At 54.0% G+C, this 16,775-nt stretch overlaps 6 protein-coding genes across 6 annotated transcripts; all 6 read left to right on the forward strand.

Moving 5' to 3' along the window:
• Positions 1-54: 54 nt before the first annotated feature.
• On the forward strand, positions 55-2,313 carry JKF63_01204 (uncharacterized protein; the record flags this gene model as incomplete). Its single annotated transcript, XM_067897252.1, has 1 exon — positions 55-2,313. One exon carries the CDS (start codon positions 55-57, stop codon positions 2,311-2,313), a length of 2,259 nt encoding a protein of 752 aa, XP_067753409.1.
• Positions 2,314-3,640: 1,327 nt separating this feature from the next.
• On the forward strand, positions 3,641-4,258 carry JKF63_01205 (uncharacterized protein; the record flags this gene model as incomplete). Its single annotated transcript, XM_067897253.1, has 1 exon — positions 3,641-4,258. The coding sequence occupies one exon, from the start codon at positions 3,641-3,643 to the stop codon at positions 4,256-4,258; it is 618 nt and encodes a 205-aa protein (XP_067753410.1).
• A 1,069-nt stretch (positions 4,259-5,327) lies between these two features.
• On the forward strand, positions 5,328-6,332 carry JKF63_01206 (uncharacterized protein; the record flags this gene model as incomplete). The annotated part of the gene is made up of 1 exon (XM_067897254.1): positions 5,328-6,332. The coding sequence occupies one exon, from the start codon at positions 5,328-5,330 to the stop codon at positions 6,330-6,332; it is 1,005 nt and encodes a 334-aa protein (XP_067753411.1).
• A 1,044-nt stretch (positions 6,333-7,376) lies between these two features.
• JKF63_01207 (uncharacterized protein) lies at positions 7,377-8,888 on the forward strand (the record flags this gene model as incomplete). Its single annotated transcript, XM_067897255.1, has 1 exon — positions 7,377-8,888. The coding sequence occupies one exon, from the start codon at positions 7,377-7,379 to the stop codon at positions 8,886-8,888; it is 1,512 nt and encodes a 503-aa protein (XP_067753412.1).
• Positions 8,889-12,591: 3,703 nt separating this feature from the next.
• Positions 12,592-14,232, forward strand: JKF63_01208 (uncharacterized protein; the record flags this gene model as incomplete). Its single annotated transcript, XM_067897256.1, has 1 exon — positions 12,592-14,232. The coding sequence occupies one exon, from the start codon at positions 12,592-12,594 to the stop codon at positions 14,230-14,232; it is 1,641 nt and encodes a 546-aa protein (XP_067753413.1).
• Positions 14,233-15,027: 795 nt separating this feature from the next.
• Positions 15,028-16,350, forward strand: JKF63_01209 (uncharacterized protein; the record flags this gene model as incomplete). The annotated part of the gene is made up of 1 exon (XM_067897257.1): positions 15,028-16,350. One exon carries the CDS (start codon positions 15,028-15,030, stop codon positions 16,348-16,350), a length of 1,323 nt encoding a protein of 440 aa, XP_067753414.1.
• Positions 16,351-16,775: the final 425 nt, after the last annotated feature.

Genomic DNA, 16,775 nt, shown 5'->3' on the forward strand with positions numbered 1-16,775 from the left:
CGACACGGTGTCCTGTGGTTGTTTCTTGTTTGCTCGCGTTTAACAGCTGTGGCGATGTCACACAACGAGCAGGTCGAGCAACAGCAGCAGGGGTCCAATGCAAAAAAGCTGCGCTTTGATCGCTCCTCTCCTGAAATATGCGGCGAGTCTGATGCAGGGATGGGTGCTACCGACAGCAGTGCCGCAAGTGCTCGCTCGGTCCTGAAAACTTCCCCCACCAGGGGTGCTCCTTTAGGCCGTGCGTCCTCCCTGCGCCGTCCTTCAGAAACCGCAAGCACGCATAGTGACGCACACGTGCAACTCAACCCGAACGCGGAGGTAATCGAACACGACGGCAGAGTGACAACCTGCAATGCAGCATCCATAGAAGCTGAAGCCCCGGTTGAGGCGGTGGAGGAGTCTGCTGGTGAGGTGGCGAACTTTCTGGCCGACGTGGGCGCTGGCGTCGCGGCGGCGGCAAACATGAGCATGGTGTCTCCCGGTGCGCCGCTTGAAACCTCGCTCAAAACCCATGTCGATGTGATGACCGCAAGTGCTGCCCCCGCTTTGCGGACCACCGATGCGGACCCAATCGAACGCTTCCGCAGCCTGCTGCTGCAACTCTCCAGTCTCACTTTGGAATATCAACCGAAGGATCCGGAACAGTGCATGATCGACTACCTCCAAGCACGGCTGTTATCGAGCGCTGCGGTTTCCCGGGCCTCTCACACGGGTGACACGGCGACAGACGCAGAAAAAGAGGCAACGGCCGGTGCCCCGGCTACCACGCTGGCCACCGATGGACTGGACATGACCACGTCCCCAGATGGCAGCACGAGGATGAACACCCGGTCGCTGCCCACCCCGCGCGGTGGTACTGTAATGGAGCGTCTGACAAGGAGTCCTCTATTGAGTGAGGTTGGTCGCACGGTGATGACGCGTTTGGCGAAGTCGCTCCTGAGTGCACAACCTGACGATCCAGAGGACTTCTTGTGGGCTCGTCTGGAAGCACAGAATTTCGGGGTAGATGCAGCACACAGCGTTGCTTTTTCCGCTGATGGCTACCCAGTTGTTCGCCCTGAGGATCCGACCCAAGTTCACCTGCTAAAGGATATACCGGTGACGTCCCCGGGATACGTGGTGGCAACTAGCCTCTTACCGTTGCTCTTCGCGAAAAAACCAGTGGATCCGATCAGTTACCTTTTTTATCATATTGGAAGTCGTGCTCGCCTCAGTGCTGCCCAGTCGATGCACTCATCCACACGACCCCTGCGCTACGGCGATGAGGAGGATGAAATGTGTAACGCAGAGAGCTGCACTTCCCGCGAGTTCGATGACGACAGCGATTCCGTGGACAACGACGCCGTCGAGCTAATCAGCACTCTCGGCTCAACTCTCCTGGCACCTCTGCAGCGGAAAGGCTCCTTGGGCAGTTTATTCGACAACTCCGCCACGGCAGCCATGCAGTCGTTGCGCCGTCGCTCAGAGCGTTCAGACAACGCGCGACAGCGCCTGTCACTGAACGCGACAATGTCTCGCAGCAGCAGCGTGCGGCGGGAGTTGGCGGGTGCAACACGCGCGTCGAAGGGCACCCCCGCTGCGCAGCTCCTTTCAACAGGGCCCTCTGCCCTCAATGGAGCTGCCTCATCGTCAAAGCGCGTTAGTATTGCACAGCAGGGGGAAAAGCCGTCTTCGCCGACGCGGACTCATCACATTCACTTCCCGGGTCCTAGTCCCAACACGCTGCACAACATGGAGTCCGACGAGTACGCGCGCGTGAAGTGTGAATTCAAGTTTTTGCGCCTGCGCGACGAGCTTCGACTTGAACGTCTACACCATGATATTCGTGTCCTCACGCGTGAGGCCGAGTACCGCAACCGGATGGCGCTCTTGAACAAGACGGATCGCATGGCTGACCGCGCAGCGGCCATGGCGCAAGAAGCGCTCGAGGAAGCACTCGAGTACCGCACTTTCCTATGCGCTCAGATTGATGAGCTGGAGGTAGTCCAAGAGCGACAACTACGACTGATTTTGCAGCAGGGGTGCCATTGCCCGTACGCTTTGTCTTCAGCTGGGGTGCCCTCGATCTCCTCACCCATCTCCGGACACTGGCCCGGTGCCGAGGCCCGGGATCAAAACACAGATATGCAAGTGCCAAGTGAGCTGGATATTTTGAAAAAGAAGGTGGAGTTGCTCACCATGGAACAGGCTCGTGCGCGGAGTAATGGGTATGGCATGGCGACGGGCTGCGTGGCAAACGCCCCTCACACAAACTGGAACTCCACGCCTGCTCCGAAAGTCACCGGATCGACGCGAGTCTCTCACACTAGATGAGCGCTGAGGCTTCCCTTTCGTCATTGAACGCGAGCCATGTCCGGAAAAGAAGGCGGTGCTGTCGGGGCTTGTGCGCGGGGGGGGGGGGGAGGAGGTGCGGGATGTTTTTTCTTGCTTTCTGTTTTCACTGTTGCTGCTCCCTAGACGCTTCATATATGCACGTGTTTGGCGAGGTGCCTCACATGGGAGTGAAAGCGAAGTTGCGAAACGAGCGTTTTTTTTTTTCATCTGACTCCGACAGGGGGTGGGGGGGAGCACAACCAGCAACCGCCACAACAGAAGTACGCCTCATCCGTTTGCGATGAGTCCTCCTTTTTTTTGTTTGTGGGGGAGAGAGAGTCCATCAAAATCAGGGTCTACTTTACCGCTGATTATCATGCCCTCGTTCCTTTTTTTTCCCTCCCCAACGTCTTGTACTTGGTGGAAGGCGTAGAGAGCGTCAAGCAATTTTACTTTCCAGACTGTTATCTTGTCGCGTGCGCGTTGGCATACCGCCATGCTTGGACACAAATACACGTGGTTCAACGAAGCTCAATTCGACGTTACGTATATATATATATATATTTGTGTGTGTGTGTAGGGGGGGTGGTTAGTGGACATCCACGCCTGCAACATTCTTCTTTGCGTGTTTTTTTTTGTATGTTTTTCGCTTGAGCGAGGCGCCCAAAGGCATCAATAACCAGGAAGCGATCAGCGCCAGAAATACTTGGTTACTAATACAGGAACTGAGCTGGTATCGATCGGTGGCTTTGCCAACAGCTCAGACACATCGTGCGCTGATACATTTTCTCCACGTGTACTTTTTTTTCCCTCTCCCATCACCTTGACGCTGCCAATGTCTCCAGCATATCTCTTCCCCACCACCACCACCAAAAAAAAAACTGATGTTTCCTCGGTCGGTAGCTCAAGTGTGTCTTGTGCATTACTGTTAGAGTGCAGGAGGGAGAGGTGGGGCGGGGCAGGGCAGGGCAGGTCAGGCCATCGCCTCTTTACTCAAGAGACCGAATGAGCGAAGGAGGCTTGTATAGGGCAGTTATTTGCACTCAGTGACCCCCCTCCCTCTACAGCTAAAAACTCACCCCTGTCGACTGAACGGGCGGGCACAGCGCTTGACATCCCGTCTTCTCTGTCTTTTGTAATCCCTATTTCATGCTGAACAAATTTCGGAACCGTGCTTCTCCTCTCCATAACATCTGACTCATGATGAGGCAGTTTGTCAGTGTCCAAATAAGCCACACCAGCGTCCCTGCGTTGTGTTTTTTTTTTCCTGCTAATACTTCTTTCCTGTTCGTGCGGCGCCTATTCAATTGCTGCACACCGCAACATCATGAAGTTGTACGGTTTGTTGATCCTGAAACCCTACGCGCAGGGTGCCGACAAGGAAGCGGTTATCTGCTGCAGCGCCATTGACGTCAGCTCATTTGGTTTCTTCCAGCGCACTTCTGCACGCGAATTCATTGTGTTCCTCTCCCGCACCGTGGCGAAGCGGGTGGCCCTCGGCGGCAAAACGCAGATAACAGAAAACGGCAATGTGGTGTACGCGTATGCGACGCTGGACGGTCTTGTAGCAATCGCAGTGAGCGACATCGAGTACAACGCTCGTGTCGCTTTTACACTATTGACGGAGCTCGTATCGCAGTTCCAGCAGACGTTCCGCGGCAAGTACGAGTCTGCGCAAGGCAAGGCCGATGAGTTCCTGCACTGGCCATACCTTCATGATGCCCTGGAGAAGTATCAGAAGCCCGAGGAGGTAGACAAGATCCTGCGCATCAAGCGAGACATAGAGGACACAAAAGTGGTCATGTACAACGCGATTGACCAAATAATTGAGCGAGGACAGAAAATCGATGACTTGGTGCTGAAGAGTGAAGACCTCGGCATGGCTAGCAAGACTTTCTACAGCCAAGCGAAGCAGACAAACTCGGGGTGCTGCACAGTCATGTGATGGCGAGCGCATGGACAAGCTACTCTTGATGAGGCAAAACGGTGTTGTGAAGTCGTGCCGGTGACACACTCACTGCAGCTCGCCCGTCTCCAAAATGGTAGGCGATCTCTCTCCCTATATGAGAAAACATTTTTGCTTTCACCGCTTTGTTTACCTGAAAAGAATTAAACGTTGTAATGGTGACAAGGGGGGGGACCACCATGCGCCGCACTCGAATAATTCTTCACTTTCTCTGTTTTGTGTTGCTTCAAGGTTGATCCTTTCTGGTTATCCCGCTAGTATCTATGGTGTCCTAGGAAGTGTCCTAGATTGCAGTGAAGTGCGGATGTGTCCACGTACCTCCTTGGCCCCCCCCCCCTGCATTCGACTGTGCGGAGGCCCTTATATTTCTACCCAGTCAACACCGGAGGTGGCACCCATGGAGGGGGGGGGGTGAAGATGAACTGTTAGAAAGCCAGCCTGTAGGTTTTAGTTACCCTCCTCCTCCCCCCCCTCCCTTTTCCCTGTCAGTCCAAGACGACTCGCGTTATTCTTGTCTGGGCGGGTTTTGTTTTTTAGCCCCTTTGCCGTCCGATGTAGATGGTCTCCAATATGAGCACACGCAGGGAAGGGAACGGTGTATACGCCACGGCGGACAGGGATCCCTTTTTTTTTCAACCCCCGCCGCACATAGGCCTGCCTCCTTGGATGAGAGAGGAGGGGCGAGACAGAGGAAGCCCCTCTACCACCAAGCACGACCCAAGGAAAATGTCTGCACTTCCATCAGAAGAGGCCCCTGCTGTGTCTCGTGCTTCCTTGGGGCAACATACGCGCCACTGTACCTCACTTCTTTTGCCTGCGCCTCTGCTCTTCGCCTCACTAATCTATTTATAATGACATATTCTCACGCACTGCGCCGTCTCGCTCTACCGCACAACGCATCACACAAACACGCACGAGCACAACTATGGAGACAAGGAATAACGGATTCCAGTGGTCACGGTAATGGAAACAGGCTGTGCACCAACTTTATCACCCTCACTGTTTGTCTGGAAGCGAGCCAAGGCACGTGTGACTGCTCTGTTTAGAAATGGGTCGCTCCGTCAAAGTAGGCGATGATGCAAAGTCGCCAGGGCGCCACAGTGCGGATGCGCACCCGCGCAGCGACGACGAAGAGTCGGAGTTTGATGAGGGAGACTGGGAGGAGGGGGAGGAGGAAGAGGAGGACTACCAGGACGAAGAGTACGATGAGGATGAGAGTGAAGCGGAGGAAGATGACAGCGAGTGGGACGAGGAGAAAGTTGACGTTGACGTCGAAGCGGAAGAGACCGACAACGAGCGCTCCTCTAGCGTCTCACCCGGTCAACAAGGCACCGGCGCAGAGGAGACCGCAGAGGGACACGGGAAAGGGGGATGCAAAGATGATGACGATGGGGGTGGGGGCGGTAGCCGAAACGAGGCTCTGAAAGACGAAGTCAAGGCTAAGTGGCCAGTTGCTGCCAACCCTGCCACTTCGGTCTTTGACACTTCATCTGCGCCTTCGGTAGCCGCAGTGGGGGCATTCTCCGCCACCGCCACCGCTGGCAAGAGCAGCTTCTTTGCCGCAGCACCGCCCAGGGCTGATTTGTCAGCGAGCGCGGCAAGCAGGGGCAGTGTGTTCGGTGCTCTCGCTACCTCTGCCGAAGCTTTTCCGTCGCCACCGGCACCAACCGTGCCTTCAGTCTTCTCGGCTTCTCCATTCACAGCGGCGGCGCCGGCGTTGCCACCTCAGCCGTTTTTGGCCACGGCAAAGTCCTCCTTCCCTATCCGCACTGTTGTGCAAGAGCAACAGCCTCTTATCACCAGCCCGGCACCCCAGCCTTCGATTGTATCAGCTGCGGCCACAGAGCAGCAGCAAGGCATGGCCACGGCCCCCCTTCACTTTGTGGACTTTGAACGGTCGTTTGGCCAGAAGTTGACGAGCAGCGACTGGCACCGCACTCACAGCACAGCTGAGGAGGCGCAGGATGTGAAGCGTGCCCTGTCGCGGTACGAACTTGTGCTCCCAACAGATCGGTTCGACAAGCAGATCGAGGCGGCGCTGTATGGTAACTGAGCACACCTACCGCCTCTTCCGCACACGTGTATACGTGAACACCTCTTCGCGCCTACCTCTCACGAGGACGCGGCAGTGACATGAAAACAGCGTGACGTGCCCGATTTTCTGTTAACGTATGCCTTGTTTTCGTGGTTGCTCGTATGATGGCAATGCTGTGATGCCAAGGGCTGAAAAGAATAGGAGGTAATCCGTACCAAAGAGAAAGACGACGAGAACCAAACGAGCAGCTAGCGGTCTCATGGATTATACAGCGGTTCAAACTGCAATACGGGGTTTTCATGTTCCCCGAGCTCCGTGTGCGCTGAATGCACCCCCACCCACCCACTCACCCACGAATCTGTAGCACATGCATGCAGTGATATCAACTGGGTATCAGTAAACAGACACACATGCGATAAGGGAAAAGCAATGTCGCACCCCCACCCACGAGCTAGCGAAAAGGCCACCATCGGTGCAGTGTTGCCGTCCTCGTGAGAATACATATCCTCCTCCCTTCTGTGTGTTTCATCTCCAATCGAAAAAGAATTTCTCGTCTCTTTTTTTCCCCCGTTTGAGAATAGTTGTTGCTGCTCTCTTCCTCCCGGTGCTTGTCTTTATGCTTCCCAAAAGCGCGTGCGAGATCTAGTTAAGAAGGTTTGACCTCTTTTACATCGTTGTTTGCCGGCATCTCAGAGACCAGGTACAACTCGGGAAACCTCGAAAAAGGCCCCCCGCTGTCGGTAAACCGTTGCCACCACCCACGTGACGCACGCGCCACACTCGTTTCTGTTCTCCTTTACTTGTAACCTGAGGTGTCCTACGTTGCGTTGGCTGTTCCGCGTGTGTGCTGCTCTTCACCCGCCTCTGCATCCCCACCCCCACCCCCCACCTCCACACACACCACACCACACATATTGGTGCCTGTTACTCTATGCAACACCCTACTGTTCTGCGTGTACGCTGCTTTCGTTATTCTTTTTAGCGAAGTCCCTTTCCGCTGATTTGGCTCATCAGTGTGCATCTGCCTCCCGCCTTCTCTTCTGCCGCCCCCACACGTGTGCCATGGCGTGTTTCACAGACCCCGTGCCACCGCTTTGGCCGACCCCCAGCAGCGACAGCAGTACTCCTGCGCTGGACGATGCCAAGCTGCAATTTGCTACCGAAGAGGTACGCAAACGGTTTTCAGCCATCTCAATGACGGATATGCTCGCGGTGCTGAGTATGCTGCTGGCCCATCCGCGCAGCCGCCAGTGCGCTGGAACGAAAACTGACGGGACCACGAAGGACCCTATTCATAAGGCTCCTCCCGAGTCGGGGCAGACGCAGACCAGCGCAAGGTCCTGCGTAGGTCGGAACTCGACCAGTTGCCATCAGCATCCGTCTAGTGTGAACTCTTCCATTACGGCGAGTGAGACGAGTCTGGGGGGCTGGAACACGATGGACAGTGAGATGGATGGAGTACCCCTGCTTAATACGCCGACTGCCTCGAGGCTCAGCCAAGAGTGGACTACCACCCTCACTTCTATCCTCGACAACGCGCGCCAGTATCGACAGTCTGCCGATGAACACCTCACCGTCGTAGACGTCGTGCGGCTCTCTATTAAGGAATGGTTCGACGACGTGAGCGTTGACGCGGAGGAGAGCGAAAAAACCTTCGCCGCGTCTGCCTCTGCCGTTCTCGAACCCCCTGGATGGATTGCAACTCTGGCGCAGGTGCGCCGCCTGGCTGAAGAAGCGTGCCACACAAAGTACAAAGCCTTGTACGAGCGGCTCTGCAGCGAGGCCGAGGACGAGGGTGACGAGGGAATGGCCACACCCGCGTATGTTTTGCGCGAGGACGATAGCCCTATGGCGCCCTCCGTCGTAGCGCGACGGTCATCGCACCGTGTGGCGACGGAGTCATTTGGCATACCGCCCTTCTCCCTTGTCATCCAATGTGGACGCGGCGGAAGCGGAACAGAGGGAACTGTGTCATCCGTCAACATCGACCTTGACGCGCGCAACGACGGAACGCACTGCAACGGCCTAGAGAGCAACAGCGCCTCTTTCGTCGTTGGCTGCGAGTGGTTTCAGTGGGTCTTTCTGGCTCGAAGCTCGCTAGCATGTCAGAGTGAGCCCTACCCAGTGGTGGAAGATGGTCTCACGGGCGCGGACGCCGAAGCCGCCGCGGCGGGGCAACAGAAGTGGCGACAGCGGCACTGCATCGTGCAGCTTCTCTACCCCTCAGAGGCTGGATTCTCGGATGGCTCAGATGGCTCCTCGGACCTGCGCTCGGCCGAGGCCCAGTATGAACTGAGTGATCCCCATGTTGTGCTTTCCTCGCTGCTTGGGGTAGCTATGCGCGTGTGGTGTCGAAACCACCCGCACAACGTCGCGCAAGTGTTTCGGCTGGAGGAAGACACGTGCCCTCAGCATCTTTACGACGGCTCCCTCTTCTGGTCTGCGTGGCCCTTTCGCGACGCGGCGACGCTGCACCAGTGCGAATCCGCCGCAACTAGCCGCTCGATGCCGATACCGCTTCTCCCGGGCGAATGCTTTTCGCATGACGTGGACTTGAGGGGCGATGGTGGCTGAGTCCGCGGTCGGCCCCTGTTTAACGTTCGTCGCCCCGCTCCTCCTCTCGCCCCAGGCTGCCGGCGCGGGGGGGGCGGGGTCTGGCGGCCCGCCCCCCCCCCCCCGGGCCTGGGGGCGCGCCAGGCGCCGGGCCCCCACCCCACCCCCTGGGCGGCGGCCGCCACCGCGTGCCCCCGCCCCAGGCGCCGCCCAAAACCCCACCCGCAAGCCACAGCCGCCCGAAGGGCAGAGGCGCCCCCGCGAGCGCAGCAGGGCGTCCCGGCAACGCGACGCGCAGGCAACCCCCACGCCGCGTGGGTTTTAACCAATTTCATTTTTGTACTCGAAAAGCGGCGACACCCTCAGGGCACCGTCCCCCCTACGCTTCCAGGTCGAAACAGGCACACCTGAGGCTCTCGCTTGGGTGAACTATCCTGGTTGGATAAGGGGAAGATGTCCTCAGAATGCCACCCTGTTGCTAACGTGACGGATGACGCACAAGCTGTGCCCCCCGGCCGCGTCGCAGACACTAAAACGTGATGAGTGCGGCACTTTCGTCAAACGATCAAGAGTCAGCGAGCTAACTGAAGATGCGCAATGATTGACAAGCGCTTCGCAGATAACAGTCTCAACTTTGCGGCTATGAACAACCTTATGTAGATCCTTCTAGACTCGTCGGCGACGACTATTCCACAGATCCGCTCTTCTTCAAGACACAAACTTCTTCGGGTGCATTCATATCTGGAAGATGATTCCCTCGGCCTTGCATTCTACTAGGCTAACCATCATATGCGCTCAGGCTTCATTTTTTCGGCACAGCGAAAAAAAAAAATACAAGGAAGCGAGCGAGCTTAAAGGACCCTCAATTTTCGCCTTGCTAGCATGCTTTTCAGCCTCACGGATCTTCTGGTCTTTTTCTGAGACAATTGTGTCAGAAAAGTGTTTTTTTCTTACAGCACCTTGCACCTAAGTCCATGAGCTCGAGGGCCTAGCCACGGTGTGCGTCAGAAGACTACCCCCTGTGCTTTTCGTTTTTTAGGGTTAGCTGCTGTTTAGAACAACGCGGTATGATGACCTCGATTTTCTTTTACAAAGGATCCTACAGGACCTGTACCCAGCGAGTGACCCCCACAGGCGTGAATGCCCTTCTGTTACGACCCGCGACTGGCGTACATGGCGTCTTCTCTTTGCATGTTTTTCGATTGTTTCTGACGATAGAGCTAGTTCTCTGCGATTTATGAAATAGGGTGTTGCAGAATGTATCTTCATCAGAAGGGTGCTTGTGTGACGGCCTCACTTTTACCCGACGAGAACACACATGTCGCAGGCGTGGACATCACGGTCCTTTTTTTTTTCAACCCGGAAATCACTCTCTCTCTCAACCCATTCATGTTTGTTTTTTAACCTATCGGCCCAGGTATAACTCCATCAAATTAGAGCAAAGTGAAACATAGCCCTTCGGTATCAGCAGAGAGACACCTTGCGCTGCAAATTGTGCTCTCGCGCGGATGGGGTTTCTGTTCGGATTTGATCCGCATGTCTAACGACTCCTGCAGCTCCAGTGGCAACGTAGAGGAAAGCTGTAGCCTGCATCTTTCTTGTAGCTGAGGAGAACCACGACCCTCTTCTTCCATTAAAAAAGAGCTGACTCGGTTGTCCTTTCTCAAGAGGGAGCTGCCATGACAGCACTCCTGCCTGGGAGGGATGCTCAATTTTTTTTTTGTGAGATGCTCAAAGTTGTTGTGCCTTAAGGGAAAAAAAACTATCAAAAGTGTATTTGTTTTTTCTTGACTGCAAAAACGCCCTTTCTCCGTCTTTGTGAATCCATACACTTTTAGAGGCTAACTCTCAGTTTTTCAACTAGGTGCGCTTTGCTGTGTAACTTCTGCTCGAAGCGCCTCAAGCAAGCTATTTCTTCTCCAGACGCGCATGACTCTGCAGGGAAAAAGAGGAGTCTCTGCCCGGTGCTCTGCCAGAGTAAACTGAAGCCTTTGTTTCTGTCTTATGAAGTCTACCAAGAATAAATCTGTCGTTTTTCCATGCCTAGTAGTTTATCGCTCTTTTACGGAGACGTGGGACCAAGTTTACGTTTCTCAGTGAAACCCTTTGCATGCTTGCACTTTGTGCATTTCTCCCAGCGTAGTTGGTGAATGTCTTGTTGTTGAAAGCTGTTTTGAGGTAAACTGCAGATGTCCTGCCTCTCAGCTCCAGCACCATGACTTTGCTGAGAAGCAAATGAAAGGCATTTTTCCAGCTAACTGTTTTGCACCCCGAATGGAGTCTTGCGTGTGACTTTTAGCTCTTCTCGTGTTGACCCATATTCTTGCTTGTGAAGTTGCTAGATTTCTACGAATCGAAACTCTTTTTGAAAAAAAAACTTGCACTGGGTATGAAAGAAGGTGATGTAATCGAGAAACGGCAGGATGATGAGACCTGGGTCAAAGCACGCCCAGCCCTTCAAGCGATATGCTTCTCCAATCATCGATCTCCTTTACGGCTCATATTGTTCTCCATGTCTCAAGAAGTCAACTCGGCGTGGGCTTTTGATTTTTTTTGTCTTTACCACAACTCTAGGAAACACATCACATCAGGGCTCCCTAGGTGACGAAAAAGAGGGAAACTTACATTTACCAACTTATCGGTAGAGTTATTCTGTACCGTCAAGAAAATAACATTTTTGACGTCAATAGATGTTTTGTCACACGAGGTAATGAAGCGCCAGGGTGGAGAGGGGCTGTCGCCTTGGGAAACTTCCCCACAGAACGCGGAAAAACAAAATGACACCCTTTGGGGATGTTTGAGAACGTGCGTTGAAATGCAGCACGCTTGTCTTTTGACATAACGCCTTCTTTTTTGTTGAGTCCTACTTTTTGCTTCTAGACCCGAGGTCTTTCTCTAGTGGGGTCCAACCATCCCCCATTTCACTGGTAATACCGAACTCCTGCTTGAGGTGACAGGATTAGGCAACTCAGACCCCCCTCAAATCCAAGGCGATGTGTTTTCACTGTTTTGGGTACTCAGGTCCCCTAGACACCGTTTCCTCGGAGACCCACAACAGCGTCAACCATGTGTGCCAACTGTATGTCGGGCACAGTTTCAAACGTGTCTCGCTCGGTCCCCACTGCCTAGTGGAGAGGAGCTCGAGCAGCATGGAGGGCTGTAGCAGGTAACGGTTCTCACAATGGAGAAGGCTGTGGGGCGACTAGGGAAGCGAGGGTGAGACAAGCTTAGAGCAAAGGTCGTGCTCAGATGGCGAATGTCGGGATTACCCTGCGGCGTGTCCTATTGCTATTTCGCAGTGCGTGATGCACCTTGAGAGAGGAAGTGGCATGTGAGGTTCGACTATCGCTCTGTTCCACAATGAGCAGGTCAGGAGGAAAAAGGGAACTGCTCATGAATTTGAAGAGAAACTCAGAATTGAACTGCGTGGTTACACAGATGCGTTGTGTGTTGTTGCTTTTTTTTCCGGCTGACGATTTTCTCTCAACTTGAACACGATGCTGAAATCAGGAGAGGAGACACCCTTTCAATCTTTTTCTATTTTGTCACCAAGTCACTCTCTCCATGCCTGATGGCTTCTGAAGCGTCACTGCTCATGCACTCAAAAAAAAAAAATTAAACCAAACCCGTGATTTACCCCTTTCCCTACTTGTCTATTCAACACCCTCGAAGACACATACTGTCTCAGCTTTCATTACTAGAAGCTTAGTTCTAGTCTGCAAACATGTCACTTCGACTGGAGTCAATACGCGCATACCGCGAACTTTACGTGGCTGCGTCACGGTCATCACAGGGATGCGCGCTGTACAACAGCTCGGGTTTAATAGACTACGTCTCACGGCGTTTTGGGCAAGAAGCAGAGACGCACAGTCGTCAGCTTGCTGGTGCTCTGCGAACTTTAGAGCGACGCGCCAGCGATCCGGGGGGGAAAAGGCGGCGAGGCGCAGCAACTGGCCGCGCTCACGCAAAGGTGCTCGAACAGTATCAAAGGTACATATCGATGGAAATCGATCGTACTCGCGCCCTTGCTCAAGCTCTCTACATGGCTCCTGGAAATCCGCAGCTGACATCAGTGCTGCAGGTCCTTTCCGCTGGTGTTGGCAACCAGCCGTATCAGCAGATGATGGAGGCTAGCATTCTATCGTTGATTGAGCACGAGGCTAAAAAAGTTTCGCGTAACGAGGTTGCTGAGGATGTGACCAGCGAGCGTCAAAATCGAATCATGCTTCAGGCGCTATTGCCGTATGCGGAGCGACTGCTTCTTGTTCATCGCACAGCTGTTGGTGAGCACAATCGCGAAAGCTCACTGATTTATCTGACGCCCTGGCAGGTGACGGAGTCAATAATCGGCAATCGAAGTGGCGTCTCTGCTATTCATATGCGTGTAGGCCGTGACCACTTGGTGGTAGAGGTAGACGAGACTTACAACAAGCAGGTGGTTTATGTTTGTTGTACTCGACAAGATGGGGGTGATTCGGGCAGCTACGAGTGGGCCCAGGAGGTCGAACGTCTGGAGATCAGCGAAAGTGAAGAGGTTCGGAAAACAATGTTTCACAGCCAGTACTTACTAATGGCATCCCGCATTTTCGACGCACTTCTCCACGATTCTCCTCTGCATCCTACGCGCAGCACCGTGGTGATTGGGCACGCGGTTGGTGGGGCAGTGGGCTTGATATTATCACTTCTGCTCTCTCAACGGGGATTCGAGGTGTCCAACACGATTTCTCTAGGAGCTCCGAAGTCTTTGCAGGGGACACTAGAGCGTTACATTGCGGCAATCAACCCGATTCGGGTCGTACTGGCCGGTGACCCGTTAGTAGAGCTTCCCATCACAGGTGCCGAAGGGGCGCCATTCGTCCACATTGGCGAAATTCTCCTTTTGTCACCATCTCATTCATCACGTGATCCCTCAGCCCCAGCCGATACATTCGGGTCCAAGAGAGACTCCAAGTGCGTTCCTGGTGCCCCCTCCTTGCCAGAAAACGACAGTTTGACAGCCGATGCTCTCGATCTTATGATGGCTGACTCTGATAACGTTCATTCTACAAGTGACGGCGCTGATGCCCCTTCCTCAGCTGCATCGGGTTCTTCCGGCAAAGTGGAGGAGACGCACGCTGAGAAAGACAGCCGTGAGGAGGAGGAAATCGCTGAGGCCCTGTCTGTTGCCGCGCTGCGGTACCGAGATCAGTTTTTGGTGGAACACTACGTGCGGCATTTACAAGATCCGTCGGTGGGGCTGACGTATGCCGAGGGAGATGATGTCTGGGATGAAGGAGACTACGAAGAGTCAAAACGAAGCACCACTCAAGAGCCGTCGGTAACTGCCGAAGAACGTCGCATTCGCGACCTACGCGGACCACTCTGACCCCCCCTTCCACTACACAGCCTGCTAGACAAATTCCTTACCCTGCTTCCTTGAATCACCGCGCGCGCGTGTATGTGAGGAGCGCTTGCTACTCTTTTTTTTCTGATGTCACATCGACTCTCTCTCTCTCTCTCTGTGTGTGGCATATATATAATGATGGTGGAGCGCTGCTGTTGAAAGACGCCTCACATTGAAAGGGCGCGACGACGGATTCGTTTTTGTTTTCTCTCACATACGGTACCGTACTTTTCAACCGCATAAATCACCGTGGCTGTAAATGTTATAACAAGGCTGAATGCAAATCCAGAGAAGTGTTTGGTTGAGGGAGAGCATAGTGTACTAAAACTCATTTTTTTTTCGACGATCAGATATCTGTCTCGGTTGAAGCGGCTTGTTCTCCTGCATGAGGATCCTGCGGCTTTGCGGAAGAGGCATGAGAAGTTCTGTTTTTTTTTGCCTCTAATCACTGTGAGAGTCACGCGGGTATGAAACTAAGGAACTTCCTGCTGTTGACAGTCGTATCACTCTCTCCCCCTCCCTCCCTCCCTCCATCCATCCTTCCTTCCTTTGTGTTTTATCATGGTTCTCGTGACGCTTTCATCAACTTGACACACATACACACACACACACACACACCAATCTCGTTGAAAACAGCACCGGCTTGTCTAAGCGGACCCCCTCCCCCCCCCTCCCTCCCTCCAATATTTTTCGCAGCACAGAAGAGACTTCCTGAAGCGCACTCACAACCCCCGCCACGTTGCTTTTACTGAGGACCAAAAAGGTATCGGCAAAGAAATGATGTTTGGGTACAAGAGCGAATCAGGCGCAATGCTCTTAGGGGTGGCCACTGCGGCTGCTTGTTTCTTTCTTTCATGGCGTTGTGTCACTGCTGTCTTTCCTTTATGGGTTGTGATGAGCCGTATGGTGGCGCGAGGTGCTGTAAATTGCGCGCGCCCCGTTACGGATGCGGACACTGAGGACAAAAAGGCGCAGTCCCGCTTCGTGATGTCGCGCGACATGCCGCTGGCGAAGCGACCAGTGGCGATTGTTACGGGAACGAACAGCGGGATCGGGTACTGGACTGCCGTAGGCCTGGCTGTGGAGGGCTACGAGGTGGTGGTGACGTGCCGGTCGGCAGTGCTGACGCAGCAGACGGCTGTGCGGATCCAGCAGGAGGCAGAGCGCCGCCGTGATGCGCAGCCGCAGCGGTACGCACACTCGCCAGCGTCGGTGATTGTGAGGGGTCAACTACCACTGGAGTGCGATGATTTTGACAGTGTGCGTGTGTATGCAGACTGGGTGGTGAAAAAGTACGCGGACCGAAACGTGCAAGTGTTGGTGAACAACGCGGGTTGTATGCGCAGGGAGCTGGTTTACTCGAAATTCAATCCAAACTTGGAGTTGCACACGGCTGCGAACTTCCTCGGCCCGCTTCTCCTGACAGAGTTATTGCTGCCGGTTTTGGAGAGGCACGGAGGCCGCGTGGTGTATGTTTCCAGCGAGGCACACCGCTTCCCGCAGGCTCTTTTTCTTCCCGGTTTCTTCAGCGCATGGAAGTCGATAAACTCGCTCGACGCCTGCAACGGCATCATTGAGGGAAAGTTACTCAACGCAATCAAAGAGGTTAACCGCGGTGCCGACAAGTCTTGCGGAGCGCTTCACTCTTGTTCGATGCGGAACGCCTTTACCCGTTACGGCACTAGCAAGCTACTGAACACTTACCATGCCCACATGATTGCGCGCCGCTACCGCGACGTGAAAGTAGAGGCGAACCGTGTGTACGCTTGTTCACTGCACCCCGGCTGCGTTGCCACGAATTTCTCGCGAGACATTCTGAGGGGATTTTTGTCTAGCATATTCTCATGGGTGTCTCTGCTATTCTTGAAGAATTCAGAGGAGGGTGCGCAGACGACGCTGCACTGTTGTATGTGTCCGCGCGAAGAGTTGGAGCTGGTGTCGCCGTCTGGTGAGAAGCCAACAAAGAGCCCTAATGCGGTAAGCCCATACTTCGTAGAGTGCAGAGACAAAACAACAAAAATGCTTCTCGCCTATGGTTGGGACCTAAAGGAGGCGGCGGCGATATATCAGTGGGGCCTGGAGCAAGTTGGCCTGGCTTGAGGCGAGTGGAATAGCTGCAATCCCAACAGAAGCACGACTCTTCACGTTACACAGGACAAGAGGCGATTATAGGGGTTTGATGGCGGCACCTTTACACGGGGTTTCAATTTGGTGCCCCGTGTGTGTGTGTGTGTGTGTTGTTACTTGATGGCTACAGGCAAAGTTTTGTCGTTTTTTATTGGTTCATTTACACACATATCTTCCGCCCCTTCCTTTTTCCTCCCCCCCTCCCTCCCTCCCCACTTCTTTCATTTTGTTCCCTCCGTCTTCGTGTCCTGCTCGCGATGTAGACATCGTGTCGTTCGTTTGTTCTCTATTTCCTCCACATAATGCGTGCTGGAATCGAAACCTTTCTTTGAAAAAAACTTTTTTTTTGTGCCCAGTAGAAGTGATTCTCAAGGGCCTCAATATATTGGTTAGTGCTG

Source organism: Porcisia hertigi, chromosome 35, assembly GCF_017918235.1.
Source record: "Porcisia hertigi strain C119 chromosome 35, whole genome shotgun sequence".
Lineage (NCBI taxonomy): Eukaryota > Euglenozoa > Kinetoplastea > Trypanosomatida > Trypanosomatidae > Porcisia > Porcisia hertigi.